The sequence below is a fragment of the Phaethon aethereus genome, assembly GCF_964289735.1.
Source record: "Phaethon aethereus genome assembly, chromosome: 2".
In the NCBI taxonomy this organism is placed as follows: Eukaryota; Metazoa; Chordata; class Aves; order Phaethontiformes; family Phaethontidae; genus Phaethon; species Phaethon aethereus.
Window position 1 is genome coordinate 30,643,975 of NC_138582.1, and position 17,074 is coordinate 30,661,048.

General features: G+C 36.3%; 1 protein-coding gene across 1 annotated transcript in view; it reads right to left on the minus strand.

Annotated features, from left to right (window-relative positions):
* WWP1 (WW domain containing E3 ubiquitin protein ligase 1) overlaps positions 1-17,074 on the minus strand; it is a gene marked incomplete at its 3' end in the record, with an annotated part of 36,330 nt that overhangs the window by 2,822 nt on the left and 16,434 nt on the right. The window contains exons 8-20 of the mRNA XM_082015079.1: positions 15,510-15,605; positions 14,703-14,877; positions 11,761-11,815; positions 11,582-11,666; positions 11,355-11,483; positions 10,367-10,439; positions 10,206-10,277; positions 9,072-9,160; positions 6,257-6,416; positions 3,258-3,391; positions 3,022-3,162; positions 1,544-1,664; positions 277-381 (exon numbers count right to left, since the gene is read on the minus strand). Of these exons, the coding sequence (XP_081871205.1) occupies positions 277-381; positions 1,544-1,664; positions 3,022-3,162; positions 3,258-3,391; positions 6,257-6,416; positions 9,072-9,160; positions 10,206-10,277; positions 10,367-10,439; positions 11,355-11,483; positions 11,582-11,666; positions 11,761-11,815; positions 14,703-14,877; positions 15,510-15,605 (1,435 nt within the window). The remainder of the gene's footprint in view (positions 1-276; positions 382-1,543; positions 1,665-3,021; positions 3,163-3,257; positions 3,392-6,256; positions 6,417-9,071; positions 9,161-10,205; positions 10,278-10,366; positions 10,440-11,354; positions 11,484-11,581; positions 11,667-11,760; positions 11,816-14,702; positions 14,878-15,509; positions 15,606-17,074) is intronic.

Here is a 17,074-nt window from a genome sequence, read left to right on the forward strand (position 1 = left end):
AACACACTTATCATTGTATAATCAATAAGGACAAGATATAGGAAAAGTATGCATGATCCAGCCATCCAAATGTAATGCGGGTATCTAGTTGCCATTTCCCACCCTAAAGTATGCTCCCTAAGAACCAGCAATCCTCCCTTTCTTCTCCGAAAAGAAAAAAGAATGGAAGCAGCAAGAACCTTCATTCAGATGGCCTCCCTCCACTCCACATGTCATCTGTGTTACAAAATAAAACAAAATCTAAAGTGCAGTTGGAAATTCTGCTAATCAACATACCTGCCAGAACCATATGATCTGCTTGCTATTCCTTGTATAATGACGATAAACAGTGTTCCTCTGCCAGTCTGCTAAATCAACTTCTTGCATACCACACAGCATAACCTAGAAAAGAAAATGTTTACTTGACAATATGCGTGTCTACACACACAAATTAAGAGTTCATTTGTATCTTGTATAAGACACGCTAACAAAAATGGAGGTTCTTGCTCCAAAAAAAAAAAAAAGGACTGGTACCTTTTTCATTTTACTCCAGTTAGATTTTCCTTAATCCTAATTTTACAGAAGTCCTCCAAAATTGATTAAGTAGTCTGAAAGTCTGCATACCAGAAACTTAGGTTCTTAAGACTAATAAGTCAATAATAAAAGATATTACCTTTCCCACTAAAACCTTGCCTCATATTCCAAGATTATGATGATTACATAGTTACTACTGCTAGTAAAGATAAAACACACTGCAACATTTAAGTCCGCAAAGTATTCATTACAAGAGGCAATGAAAGCTCAAAATGTTAAAGGCAAAGCCTCCTAGAAAACTGAACACCTAATAAGATAGATCAAAGTCCTTTCTCAGGAAAAATTCCCATTTAACTTAAGAAGCTTTCGGAACTCTGCTCATTATATACAAGGAACCTTGGCAAGTCTCAGAGAAATAAATAAGCATAGCACTAGAGCCTTTTGTCCCTGCTCCAAATCACAATCCCAACAGTAAACGTGGGTCAGGCTGATTGTTAAATAAAGGTGCTGCATGCAAGCGATTCCTGTTATCAGCCCTTGGGTTACATATTGAGGATCTGCAAAATTCAGTTTCAAACCTTGTTGGTTCCTTCAACTTTCTGTTCTTAAGTGTAAGAACCCTAAAACCTACCCTAGACGATGTATGTGAAACTAAGCAACCACTATACACCAGCATCTACTTCTGTGCCATCTGTTACAAGGTAATTCTACCCTTCTAACACACAGGGAAAAATTTTCTATGACTAATAGATCCACCTGTGACCTCGTATTCTGATCCTTTCATAGAAACTTGCAAAACACATTTTAATACTGAGGATGGAATTTAAAATTCCCAACTGCTGAACACCACAAAACACCGATTCAATACATCACTATGATTTACCTCCACTACTCCTATTAAATTCTGCATCTTCCAGAAGCTATCAAATGCAGCATGCCACAGATGAAAGATTCAAGCTGACCTATCCATTTAATCATTCCATACGTATTACCTTAGCAAAAGGTAAAAATATTGAACAAAAAACCTTACCTCCAGCTCCTTTTCATCAAAATAGTGTAGCCACTGCAGAGGAACAACTTCATTAAAACCATCAAGAAAAGCTTTGGTTTGTTCTCTAACTCCCCGAGAAAATCTCCACTCAGCCATTAGCCTGGGATGGAAAAAAACAAACATACATTAATCAATTAGCAGTCAACATGAAGTTCAAACACGTATGACTGCTTGTGTGCTCCCATGAGGTAACGTTCTCTCCAATTTTATTTTCTTACACCATATGATTCCATAGACTATAAGGGACCTACCATACTAATATTATCACAAATCTCCAAACTCAGACAAAAGTAAAAGTAGCAAGACTTACTTGGATTACCATTCCAGTTATAAAAAAAAATATTATTAACCTTTCATTAATCAAAATTCAGCAGCCTTTTCATGAAAATAATGCTACTTGGGCATTACAATTTTGCTATGGCAAAATTTGCTTTAGCTTAAAAAAATGCATAATCCTAGTGTTTCAACAGTAGAACAGAAGAATTTCCACTGATTTTAAAATATTTTTTTTCTGGAGCAAAAAAACACCGTGTAGGCAGAGAATATAAGAAATACTATTGCTTGTAATACCTATAACTATGGCTGCCCAATACTTCCAGCATAAGGCTATTTCCAGCTTCAAAAAAGAGTAGTCATTTGCTGTTTTGAGCTTCTGATTTATGCGAAAATTTGAAGGAAGAGGTAACTTTTTTTAAGTTTCAACTGAAATGGTCAAACCATTTCTGAATTAAAAAAAAAAGACAAATATGTATATATACTATAGAAACTACTTCACTGAGAAACTGAAGACTACTAATTTAAGTGGGTACTTTATGTGCAGCACTGGACATACAGTGTATCACAGAAAAGGATTTGTGTACATCTGCTTTTGAGATCTCTGAATAGATGGATCAGAAATACAGGTTCAGAAGATGAAAGGCAGTGATAAGATTAGGAGAGAAGCAGGAAAGAGTAGCATAACAGAACAAAAAGAAAAAATAATTTAAGTCACACCACATCATACACCATTCTGAATTTCAGTTTCCACAGTGACAGCATAGTTCTGAACAATTTTGAAACCCTCTGTCAAATATATGTCCTCCCTCCACCTGGATTTGTTACCTGAAGTTACTGAAAATAGATTTACTCATTTTCAATTTCACCTGTTCTTTCATTGTACACGTAACAACATGACAGGTCATCTTCTCTCTAGCAGGTCTTCTCATTTTTAATTTTTTTTTATTTGGGGTGGAGCAGGGGCAGTTGGGGGAGAGAGAAGAGAATACGAGAGATCCAAATGTACCAAGAGATCATATGTACCAAGATACCAAAATATACCAAGATACCATTTCGATAATAGTATTGAATAGTATTTCAAGAATTACAGAGTAATAGAAAAAAAAACATATACTGTGTCAAAAAAGACTAGAGCAACAGAAGAAATACAAAACACTTTTTCAACATCTACACCTTCCTACCCAATATATTCTTCTTTGTTCTCCTCAGTTACTAAGATATTTGAACCTCCTGATTTCAGCTCATGTGAGGTTACTTTTCCTAAGAGCTCCATATCCACACAAAAGTACATTTCCAAGTTACACTCTTCGATGTTATTATCCCTAAATGAAAAGGGAGGAAAAAAAAGCACAATGAATTCTATATAAACAAAAAAATCCATGAAACATAACACACACACAAAAAATAATGTACAAACCTTATCCAAATTAAGGAGTTGTAAAATTCAGTATCAATAGATTCTAGGTCCTTAATAGTAAGTTTCTTGCTCAGCATTCGTTTGTAGAAAGGCAGAGAAAAACCAGTGTCAATAAATTTCCCATGAAACAATGCCTGTTGAACAGAAAAAACTCTGTTTAGCTTTTATGGAACTACTGAATTATTGAAGTATTTCTGGACTTGAATTCTTTTTTTTTTTTTCTTTCTCCTTCAAATAATAAAAAGCATCAAGTAGCAATAGCAGCTTCGTATTTAAAAAGAACAGAACATTACATTAAGTATGGGAAGGGAAAAAAAATTATTAACTGACAAAATTTATCCAAGCATATGTTATCATTACAATTTATAAATTCTTTCATTAAAAAAACTTCTCATAAAATGATGAAGTCTATGAAAAGAGGAAATTACTACATTTCCTCTTTCTTATGTGCAGAGATATATATGCCAAGTGTTGTTTGATCCTACTTGATCATAATATTTGATCTTAAACTTGAGTACTACTGCCATTTTTTACATACATGCATCCTGCAAAATCATCCTTTACACAATGCTACCGCAGCTTGTACAAAACAGTTTAAAAATGCAATCACAGACTGCTTCAGAAAGAGCTTTGGGAATCACATTTTTAATAGGTAACAGAACTGAGAAATTCTCCCTTCTACTGCAAAAATTAAATTGAAAAAAAAAAACCCAACCCAAAAAAAAGCAAAAAAAAAAAACCAAAACATGGTCACATTTGTCTCGCCACACGTGCACAGAGGGCGTAAGGTAATCTCCAGTACTGAAGCACAGCATTACACACACACGCACACAGTGTTAACCTCTGTACTGACTCAGTGCATCTGAGAGCTAACAGAGCACAGTTCTAACTATGAACACTTTTTTTCTCCCTCATCCTTATCAAGTACACTTTCTTCACTAAAATACCTCTTTAAAAAATAATCCTAAACATAGGCCATGTACAGCATTCACTGCTTGTCCTTCCTTACAGCTGAAGTTCTATGAGCAGAAGAACCACTGTAATGGCCCACTTCCTCCATAAAAAGTCAAGGCTCCATCTTTTTTCCCCACCTCCTAATTTTCCCCCGAAGGCTTAATCTAGCATGCATTTTCTTCTGCTTAAAAAGGTTCTCTCAGAGGCATTTATGTATGTATGTATGTATTTATTTTTGAACTCTTCTATACTTCTCATGGGAGAGTTAGCTGATAGAAAAGGAAAATTAAATGTCCAGTGCAGCATTCAGCCATACAATTTCCTGCTTTTTACTAGAATAAGTTCTTAAATCATCTCATTTAATGTCTATGATAATCTTATGGCAAAATATAAAAGTTGCCTCAGCAAACCTCATTTAACAGCTTTTTGTTACAGAGTAAGCTGTGTATTCTTTATGTTTAACCCTGTTTCAGTTGAAAACACCCGTGGTTATTTCAGTACTTAAAACCAAAAGAAGTCTTTATGATCTGAAAATCACAACTATTTTAGAACTGTGAGAAGGACAGAAACTACAACTGCACTTACAAAGCCTATCTACACTCCTTAAAATGATTCCCACATACAGTACTACCTGAGCTATTTTAAGCCACTAGAGGGTATCCCAGGAAGTACTGCAGGAAACACCATCCATTATAAACCATGAATATACTCAAACCTTGCAAGTGAACCACATTAGGTACCATTACACAGGTTGGTCTCTCCCCCCCACTTAGAGAATTTAAAATAAAAATACAAAAATAATTCAGAAAAAGTTTGGGTTTTAAATTCTCTTCTATGATCTGTACTTCTGTGAAGTAGTTTTCCTAAAGTTAACATTTCCATTATGGATTTATCTTATGTGTAAGATCAAAAAAAACTGACTAAAAGAAACAGAATTTGGCTCTAGCACCTAACTGGTTTTATCATGTCTTCCTGCTAAATGGCATTACAGCTTGCTGAAGGTTCTAAAAGAAAGAAAAAAGTTGGGACCCTATTGAATGTATTAACCCAATGAAATAAATTTTCATGGCAGTACAGAAATGGGGAACTTGGCCATAAAAATCCTCGAAATCACAGATGTTATCATTAAAACTGAACAAACTGGTTTCTCAAGAAGTATCTGTAAGAAAAGCAAAACTAAGAAAACCCCCAAACCTAACTTATTCTAAGTCTGAAAGTACTTTTTCCATTCATGTTACACTTTGCTTGTATTTATTCTAATTTCATACAAAAAGCCTGAAGAAAAGGAGAAGACGACATACTCTTCAATCTGAAAATGCACTTTTATCTACTCTTTTTGGTTTCACTATTCACCATGCTCAGGGATGCCACTGAGGTCTATCTGTAGACATCATGATGATTATGTGGAAAGATGACTGTATCACTACATGGAAGGAAAGAAATGTGACAGAGCAGGAGTCCACTATAGAAAACTGACACAGTGATACCAGAAGAAGAAACGATACAACATGCCTTGTAAGCTTTTAGTTTAAGAAAAACCTAATGGCAGAGAATCAGCTCCCTGCCAGCTTGTGCTCTCCTCAGTATCTGACCTTTGTATCCAAGTACATAAGTACTAAGCGTACATACTAAATTAAGGGTCAGTGTACACCACAAAACATTCCTAACTTTTTTTTTTTTTTTTTTTTTTATACAGTAAGGTATACCAAGTCTAATTGAGGAGCTGTTTTGGAAAACACTAGTCACATTTTTCAGAGCATCAGTATTCAGACACTCAATCAAACAGTGGTTTGCATAAAGTACACACATCCAATTGATAAAAATAAAATATATTGAATGTCACATAAACTTTCATCACTATCCCAGGACACTTGAGGGTGTAAGAGACTTAACTCTTAGGGAATACTTTGGCTCAATAACCTTACATGCCTTAATCTTCCATTTCCAAGAGATTAATATAACCTTTAAGAACTGTAGAAACAAATACTGTTCAGGAATAAATGTATAGCTACAGCAAATAATAAAACCTTAAAAATCTAACCTACCATGGCAATAAAGCGCCCAATGAAACAGAAATATGAAAGATGGTCAGGATTGATTGTTGATGCTGGATTTATCTGCAGGCAATAGTTGCTCTTGCCAGCATATTCAAATAGGCAGTACATAGGGTTCAGTACTTCATGGGAAAGCAAGAAAAACCATTCTCTAAGGAAAAAAAAACATGTATACACATAAAAACCATCAAATACAGATGTTTATCACCATTCCCCTTAGGTAACTAGCAAAATGATCAAAATATATGCAAACTTAGAAAATAATATAAACAGTGTTGTATTAGAATCACAGAATAATATATGGCATTATATACTTAAATATAAGAAATTTCACTATTAAAACAATAATGTTAGAAAGTCATGGTTTCCAAAGTTTAGAAACGATTGTTAAGATTGTCACCTTGAACACACCCTCAAAGCACAGGTTTTAGCTGCATATTAGTAACATTTTTGCTTATAAAGTCCTTGCCTCAATCAGTACACAGTGCCTGTTCCATGGGTAGTGCTTATTATGAACAACTTAGGTAAAACAAAACAAAAAAAAAAAATGCAAACCACCTTGTTTGCAAGTAAGTGCGCCTTATTTGCTTTCCCAATTTGACAGCAGAACACACACTTGAGTTACTGTGGTTTAACAAATTACCATGCATCGGTTAAGCCCACAGGACATGACAATGTGAAAATACAGTTTTTTTCACATTTAATTAATACATTTGTTCACCACTTTCATGGTTCCCAACTCAGCTGACCTGAAATAATAGAATCTGGTATTTCGGTGTTAGGATAGCTGATTTTTAGACTTTTTGTTGCTTTATAGTATTTGCTTATAATCAGAGACCTCAGCAGCAGTCATATATACTCGGGAGTTTTTCTATCAGGCCCTAAATGCTTGTAACTGAACAACCAGGCTTAGGGAAAAGCTGAAAAAAAAACCTAGATGTCTATCCTATAACTGCAGGGACTGAATTCCACCCTGACTGCCTTTCAGCTGTCACATTTAAGAGGCATCTTTTCTATCCCTATATTTATCTGAGATCAGGGAATAGAAATGAGAGGTTTGCTAGCATGTTTCTCCTAACAGTTCTATGAAACTCAAGTCATGGATCATGATTAACTACAATACACCTCCAACCCAAAGGCCAAGTAGAAAGAGTTAACAGAGAAAGGCAGCTAAGATATGATAACCCTAATGGAGTTCTGTGTATCTTTTAATAAGCATGAGAATGTTGTACAGCATTCTGTGCAAGTTTTATACTGAGACAAACTGCATAGAAGCAGTTAACTCTGCATAGAAGAATCAAATTTAATAGGCATTTAAATTAGATCAAAGATAATATGGGAGGAATCAAAGAAATCAGTCATCAACAAGAAGTTTGCAGAAGCAATGAATTTTTCACATCAACAACTAGAACTAGCCACACAACATAGTGTCAGATTGGTCCTGCTAAACACAAAGTAAAAATCTGGAGGGAACACTGAGTTTAGCCTGCTGAGAGACAGATCATAAATCAGGTGCATCAGCTTTCTATATTTGTACTAACGCAGTACTACATTAGCAAGTCAGTACTTGAACATTTACTCAGTGTCACTCAAGATTTTGAGCTCAAGTTACAATGAGATCCTTGCTGCTTCTCAATTTCACATAAAAAAATCTAGTGCAAGACTTATTCCTAAAACTATGAAATTACACTACTTGTATATTTGTGTGTTTTTGTTTTTTTTTTTCATTTCAGCTACTTTCTGTGACTAACACTCTTCAGTTAAATTATTCTAACATCACTCCTTTGGAATACTTTGTTTCTCTGGAACAGATTAATTCTCCTGGTTCCCATCCTATGCCTAGGACCATCATGATAGGGACACCAACCAAACAAAACCCATGCAAAGCAAAAATTGGATTCCTCCCTGCAGTCATCCCACAAAAGCGTATCAGATATTGTAGTTCAGAAACACAACCACCCTTATATCCAAAAATGCTCAACCTTCAGAGGCAAGCTTCCTTACAAATACTACATATTTTCACTGAACTTCATTTTAACACAGTAAGCTATATAAAACTAGAACAAAACCAAAACAGAACACCTTTATATTAAAAAAAAACACAACAAAAAACAAAAAACCAAGAAAAATATATCGCCTATGACTACTCCTAGTTCCCTGGATCTGCAGTAGTACTGAAATTTTCATCCTAATAGTAACATTTCAGTCAAGTAACTGGAAGCAGTAGTCAGTGGCTGTCTTCTGTATGGTCAACACTTTGTCTACGGTTTTCGTGTTATCAGGTTTTTCATCGGAATTCTACTTCAGATTCTAGAAAAACCTGTAGTCTAGGTGTTTTGCATTCCTGCGCAGCCTACTTAGTCTGTTCTTCTGCTGTTACCTCCTGTTTATGTCCCTTCTGTTCATATCAGCTCCAATCAGGTGTTTGCTTCTATTTTTCCAAATAAACAAAATACTTCATTTTTCCACAGTCCCGCTTCCAGGAAAGTGCAACTTTCTGATAGAAAGTTTCTGAAATAACTCAGTCTAGAGCAATTAACTGGCATAAAAAAATTCCAACTTAAACATCAATCTTTGACAAAGAATTGAATGACTGAAACAACGGTTTTACTAATGCAAGGTTATAACCCATAAAAATAGCCAGTGCTGCCAGTTCCACCTCCTTAATATATTAAGAGATGCTAAAAAGGTAACCAGGGTCAGACTGCAAAAGCAGGCAGTTTCTTTGCCAACAGAATGACATTAGAAATGAAGGTTAGAGTGCTATTCAAAAAATGAAAACCACTTTAAATAAATTTTCTTTTACCTTGCCAAGCCACCATAATCCAAGCCTTCTTCTCCTCTGAATATAACATATAATCTTCTCCTCAAATCATATGGTTTTAATGCCATAATCTATGAAAAAAACAGAAATTGTAATAATTTATAAATTATGTATTGCCAGTACGATCACTCCTTCTTATTCAGATTTTATTTAGTTGATACAGAAATGCCATATATATCAAAAGTTTACACAGACTTGACAAGCAATTAGACCATCTCATGAAACGTGCAATCAATGAACTGCACACAAAATACCAACTCGGATTTAAAATCTTTGAGCAGCAGACAGCTAGCAAGTGGGAGAGCGTACCTGGAAAGTATCCCTGTATGGTTGCCCTGTTCTTATACCCTTCCTAAGGCATTCATTATCGTTAAAGGAAAATGGGTGAAAAGGCATTTCATCTGATATATTACAGGTTTTTTGTTTTCGGCAATTCACTTAATAAGTAATTTACTCCAATTCAAAATAAGTGTAATATACTTTCATTAATAATATACTTTTTACTTCTAGGGAAACCATCCCAAGAGGTTTTGATGTGGTGACAGCAGCAAGAATTTTCATTGTTACAGAGAAAGAAGGAAGGAACATGTATCAGCCGCAGACTGTAAGCGCTCAAGAACTGTATGCAATTCCCACATTTAATGTCTGAAGGACAAAGCAGGACACCAGTTCTAATTGGAAAAAAACACAATTTGTAATGTATATAGCCACACACAAGAATCAGAAAAGCAAATCTGATGTGGTTAGTTTAATATGGTATGCAATATGGTTAAGCTATGAACCTCTTTACCACAGGATGCTGGAGTTGCAAAAAGTTCACAAAAGGAGCACAGACAAGCTCACACAAGAGAAGCCCCCTGAGGATTATTAAATACCCAGAAGCCACATCAAGCTCAAGCAGCATTTCAATTGTAACAGCTGGGAGCTGAAAGATCATTTGGTAAAAGTATTATATACATTACTTCTGTCCTTACAGTCTTCCCTAAGAATCCCTCTTTGGCTAATACCAGAGGAAGATGACTGTGCCTGAAGGACCATTAGTCTGAACTGGTTATGGCCATTTTTGTTCTTATGCTTTGTTGTGATAAACAAACACAACAGTCTTTGTAGGCTTACTTGCTGGAAGGAATCCTCAAACAAAGTCTGTCTGGACACATTGATTTTCACATGACTTGGCAGTGCATTGGACTGTAATCATAAGGCAATAACGTTAAAAGCAGAACATATAAATGTAAATTCAAACAGTTTCAAAAAGTAAATAATTACTTAATCAGTACCTGACACAAGTAACGAAAATGAGCAAGTTTCCACCTAAAGCTACGCTCATAAGCAATCTGTGGCCCTTTATTTCTGTAAGGAAATATATTTGAGATAGATTAGCTATACAGACATCAACCACTACTTTCAATGCTAAACAGCAGCATGGAAATTTCAAAAATAAGATATGATCAGAAACAAAATGCTGTTGATGGTTTGGTCAGCCAGTCCTCCTTCCCCCCCCTCCTTTTTTTTTTGTTTAAGTCAATGTACCAAATCTGAGAGAAAGGTAGAGATTGAGAGGATTTCGAATCCCTATCAATCTCATAAAAATAACAAGCCAGCTACAGAAGAGACATCTAATCTATTGTCTTCACTGAGAGAAAAACTGCTAAATTAGGTTTCCAAACTCATCTGCTTGTGTAACTAGGAGGAATTTCTAGTACAATACTCCATAGGCTCTTCGAATCAAAAGTCATCAATACATCATCAGAAGTAAATCCTACCCTACATAAAAGGCTTTAAGACAGCCATCATAGGCTGGATCACTACTTCTGCTTAAACTATTTTTAAAAAGATTTGCATGTAAAATTTTTGAAAAGTATTTAGAACTACGTTGTTTAGACATTAATGTTGCTAGAGGGTATATAACTATAAGCAATACTCATTACAATTATTTGCTGTTTCTTTAAAAATTTAATCATTAGTTACATTAGTTGACTATTCAAATTTGCCTCACTTCCCCTCTCTATTTATAAAACAATTATAATCTTCATATTTAAATAGTGTTTAAAAACTACAGAACCTTGGAGTGCTACAGCAAAGTGTGTCATAGATAAACTGACAATCAAAGCTTAGAAATAGATTAAATTTACAGGACAACAATTTGGTCATAATATAGTGCTTAATTCCAGCTAAAAGTATAGACTGTTTTCTAGTATGAGAAGACTTCATCATTGATCTACAACAACTTAAGAAGTTTAAAAATGTATTTAGTTTCTCACTTACACAGAAGATTTCCCAGTACGAGGATCATTGAAAGTAGTGGTTCTTGTATTATGGTCAACAAAGTATCTGACACCTTCTCTGGTATATCTTATTTCCCAGCCCTCTGGAAGAGGGTCCTCATTTTGTAAACTGCAGAAGAAATTGTAGACAGTGCTTTTTCCCTCATGTCATGACATATAAAAATTAAGCAGGATCTTTTTATCAGCACAGTCAACATACACACCTACCCTTGAGTTCGAGGGTCTTCCCACTGTGTTGTCTTCGTGTTATGATTTACAAAATACACCCTATCATTTGAATCCACTCTCCTTTCTAGCGGGAAAAAGAAAAAAAAAACACTATACAACAATTGCATTCCAAATTTCTCTAACTGTCACTTCCTGAAATCAACAGCTAATTAACTTACCCCAACCTGGTGGTAAAGGCCCAAGTGGATCATTTTCTGCTGACAACATCGAAGCCTATTTAAAAACAAGAGGACAATCAGTTACGCCAAATATTATTCATGTTTTTTCCTTAATGTTTTAAGATTACCACTAGTTCTGAAAACTACCCATTCTGAAAAAACATCATGCCATTTTTAGTCTGTTTCTGTGAAGAAACATAGATTGTGTGATAATAAGATACGATTTGTGCATTTGCCTCCACTGTTTCCAATCCAATATACCCTCCCTTTCCCCTCCTAGAGCAACCTTGAGAGAGAGTCAGTGGTCTTAAAGATGTACAGTTCATAGAAGTTTTGCGGAAGCACGTATAAGCAGATAAGCACAATGTTCTTGCTTAACAACATGGTTTACCATAACAAACATTTCCAGGCACAGTGATTACTGCCAACATAGCGTTTTTTGCTTCCTCAATACATGATGTCTTCCCTGGATGTTTGGCTATTTTCAGACTTTGTCATTCTTTGCAAATGCAGCTGCATTCATTAAAATACAGGGATGGTTAAAATTATACCAACATAAACTAAGGTTAAAAGGAACCAAAAAAGTAAAAAAAAACAGACCAAACTATTATGTAAAACCATGCTAAGCTCGTAATATCCTGTAACCTTGCAGAAGTCTCCCAGTAGTTCCCAAGAATACAAAGTATGGGAAAAATAAAATGTAAAAGGCAGAAATCCCTGCAGGATCTATGCTCTGATCTATAACCATAAACATCCACCCCCTAAAATTTTTTGGACACAAATTGTTTTTTTTTAATGCAGAATGGAGTTTTGATATATGGGAAACAATCTATATTTTCCAAAGAGTTTCTTAAGGATCACCTTGCCACTCATGCTCCTTTATATAGCATTTGCAATCCAAAAATTTCAAATCCACTTAAGGGTTTACAACAGCAAATTCAGGCAAAAAAAGCTACAATATTTGCCCTCTGAAACAGAAACAGAGCAAGGATCAGAAGAAAATTCAATAGTTACACTCAAAATCAAGGGGGCAATGGGCACAAACTGTAGCACAGGAAGTTCCACCTCAACATGAGGAAAAACTTCTTTACTGGGAGGGTGACAGAGCACTGGAACAGGCTGCCCAGGGAGGCTGTGGTGTCTCCTTCTCTAGAGGACTGGATACGTTCCTGTGCAACCTGTCCTAGGTGATCCTGCCTTGGCAGGGTGTTGACCAGATGATCTTCAGAGGTCCCTTCCAACCCCTACCATTCTGTGATTCTGTTAGCAATGTGTATAAACACCTGAAGGGAGGATGCAAAAAGGATAGAGCTAGGCTCTTTCCAGTGGTGCCCAGTGACAGGACCAGAGACAACGGGCACACACTGAAACACAGGAGGTTTCCTCTGAACACCAGGAAGCGCTTCTTCATTGTAAGGGTGACAGCACTGGCACAGGTTGCCCAGAGAAGCTGTTGAGTCTCCATCCTTGGAGATATTTAAAAGCCATCTGGACATGGTCCTGGGCACTTGGCTCTAGATGGCCCTGCTTAAGCAGAGGGGCTGGACCAGATGACCTCCAGAAGTTCCTTCCAACCTTAACCATTCTATCTTTCTCTAACTGCGTAAGATAAATTGACTCTGATTCACAGCTCCAGGAGTCCAGCTGGAGCACAAGTCTTACGGGGAGCGGCCGAGGGAACTGGGGTTGTTTAGTCTGGAGAAGAGGAGGCTGAGGGGAGACCTTATCGCTCTCTACAACTACCTGAAAGGGGGTTGTGGTGACGAGGGCGCTGGTCTTCTCCCAAGTAACCAGTGATAGGACAAGAGGAAATGGCCTCAAGTTGCGCCAGGGGAGGTTTAGATTGGACATTAGGAAAAATTTCTTCACCGAGAGGGTGGTCAAGCATTGGAACTGGCTGCCCAGGGAGGTGGTGGAGTCGCCATCTCTGGAAGCGTTCAAAAAACGTGTGGATGTGGTGCTTCAGGACATGGTTTAGGGGTCATAGTGGTGCTGAATTAATGGTTGGACTTGATGATCTTGAAGGTCCTTTCCAATCTTCGTGATTCTGTGATTCTGAGTTAAGAAAATTAGTGGTGATGCATGTTTCTGCTATTGCTAGTGATGAGATATAATGTCTAATCAGATAATGAGAGGCTGAGAACTGTGAAATGTAAGAATACTGCAGCATCCTTTACTTCAGAGGGGTACCTGAATAAAGCTCATCAAATTCAAAGCAAAGTTAGGTATGCAGGTGCGTAGAGTCCCAGTCCAGTGAAGCTGTTTCAGACTTGTACTTCAATGGTTTCTTCTTTAAAACACTCCAGATTTGCTACATATCACCTATGAAGTCTCTGGGATGGGATCTTTTTTTAAGAGACCAAGCACAATTCTTAGAATCAACTGTTCAGAGTGACAGTGACATGCAGGCACCACTATTCTTAACTCTGAAAAAGCAACTATCCTGTTTATCCAGTCACAGATGGAAAAATGTCTCAAGAAATATCTTCTTTGAAGCTACTTATTATATTTTCTTCAGGCAGAAGTAAGTGAGCAATTAACTGAGAGAAATGGAAAACCATGTAGGAAATTCCAGAGCTGAACCAGGTGCATATGCCTCAAAATAAGCTCAAAGTAAAAGAATTGCCATCTGTACTAATGAATTACTCCTAATCACTAAAACAGTTTTGAAGGCCATTTCATGTTCAAAATGTCCATAACTCAGCTTTTATGTTCCTTTTCAGTTACAGGACTGCTTTAGTTTTACCTCTTACTACATTAAAGTCTTAAGTATCCTGCAGTACACAAGGCTCAAGTAATGGAACAGACTCAGAAAGGAGTACTTTTCGCCTTTAAGGATGATTTTTGTTAATGTTTTTCAACAGAATCACAATCTGAGTTGATGCCAAACATCTCATAACATGGCTGAATAGTTATAAAATCACTTTATATGCAAAAGTTACCGAATAGAGGTATCGTTGGTTAAATTGTTGCATAGCTCCCTGCAGTTGATTACGTTGAGACTGCCATTGCTCAAAGTTCCTGACTGATTCCATCGTTGGTCGCTGCCACGTTGTCGTTCTGGTATTGTGGTCCACATAGTAAACTCTCCCACGATCATCAACTCTTCTTTCCCAGCTTTCAAGAAACACAAATGTGAACAGCTAAATTTTTCAGTAATATTACATAACTAATTTTCTCTTTATGCTGAATTCCTAGATAGTACTTGAATGAAGTACACGAGTTGCAGGAATGATTTTAATTTCTAAAGTACACAAAAATACTCCCCAACTTTATTAGTAGGACAACCACATTGAGCTAACATAGACTTCAAGCAATAGCATGCTCCGCTCTGCCACCTTATTTTTAACTTTGTACATTCCTGTGACATAGGCAATGTTGGCAGGTTTCACAGAAAACCCTTTGCCTGGAAAGTTGAGGTTTGGAACCAGTGCACTACACCTAGTGGTGCCACCGAAATAAAAGGTGGTCAAATATGCATTATTTAATGCTTAAGTTCTAAAGGAAGAACAAAATAATTCAGTAACTGTATTTGAACAAGTGATCAGAACAAGCAACATATATATTACCAACACTCGTATAAAAATAGCTGTAATTAATATAATTCTCAATTAACTGAAAGCTAGAATTTCTTAACATATAATGTATGATACAGTTTTGATGAGCTGCTTATTAAAGTTGGTACTTTCTGCTGCACCAAACAAACAGAAAAATTTTTATCATATTTCAATCAAAAAAGTGCACATTACCCAGGAGGTAAGGGTTGTGGTCTTTCCCATGTTGTAGTTCGTGTGTTGTGATCAACATAATAGGTTCTGCCATGAGGATCCTTTCTTTGCTCCCACCTTCAAGAAAAAAAAAAAAAAAAAAAAAAAAGACTTTCATGTAAGTCAAGGTGATAATGCTTCCTTAGGACTTATTTCCCACTAAGCCAAAAAAATACCTTGATATTGAATGAAAATACTATGATCCAAAACTCATTCTAAAACACCAAAGTGAACTCACAGTAGAATACATATCAGTTACTTCTTATTTGAACTGATATCACCATAAAGACTTCTTTAAGGGTCTTGCTACATATAACGAGGATACATCAACATTCACAAGCATTTTCAAATTCTATTTAAGGTATTTGACAAGGAAGTCAATTAATTATCTGCTCAAAGCTTAGATGCTAAAATAACCTCATTCAAGCAATGTTTAGACATCCCTTCCTTGCATTTCCAAGCACATGCCTCTCAAAAACCAAAGAGGGAGTTTACATTTTGAAGCACTGTTCCCTACATCCAACAAACAACAGAATCTTTCAGAGTGAACCTGAAATGTGTGTTATCAGATGGTTTTCCTGTGTTTCTATTTCCTGTCCTGCTAAATTCTCTATCTGATATCCTTGAGCATTATTTTGTTCAGTTTTAGTTGCAAAGCAAACTTACATTGAAGATGGAGAGAGGACCAAACATTATAAACAACTGAAGTTTCACCCTGCTGAGAACTGCCACAAGGCAGTAAAGGTATTTATAAACAGGAGAGGAAATCATGATGTTAGATGAAAAGCTGAACCCCTTGCTTGCATTAGATATATCTTTGTTCTTCTTATGTACATAATTAAATAGCTCCTAAAAATGTAGGCAGAACACCTTGCCTGCTACTCATAGGATTTGATGTGCATTTCCTCACTATGACAAGGTATCCTATAAAGCTCTTAAAAAATGTCTTCTGCAATTCAAGAGGTTAAATGCCAAGATTATAAGGAGATAGGAGAAGAGCAGCCTCATGTTACAGTTACTAGGGCTAAACATAATGGCAACCCAACAACACTGGGGGGGGGGGGGGGGGGCACACAAAAAAACCCACAGACATGTGATCAGGGAGGAATGATGAAGAAATGCACTTGGCCATAGTGTGTACTATGCTTGGAACTTATGACCATGTCCTCAGTGGGAAAGCAGGTAGTTAATTTTTTTTTTTAAAAGCGTGTGTGGAGGGGCAGATGACAACAGGAACTGCCACCTGTAAAGAGCTTCCATTGTCAAGATATCCAAAAATTAAAAATTTTTTAACGCTTCCCCAACAATATATATACAGTATTTCTATCATTTTAGATGCTTGTTTGCATGTTTATCCAACTGCAGAAACTCATGTTAAGTTACTAATAACTTACTGAACCTCCTTCAGGGGGAGAAGCTACAAGACAGGCTCTCTGAAAGATCAGCTACAATGACACAAGGTAGATACACTTCAGGTAAGAAACAATTTCTGTGTTCAGAAAATGCTAAAATAGTTAGTATTTAGAATATTATGTAAAAGTCAGTAT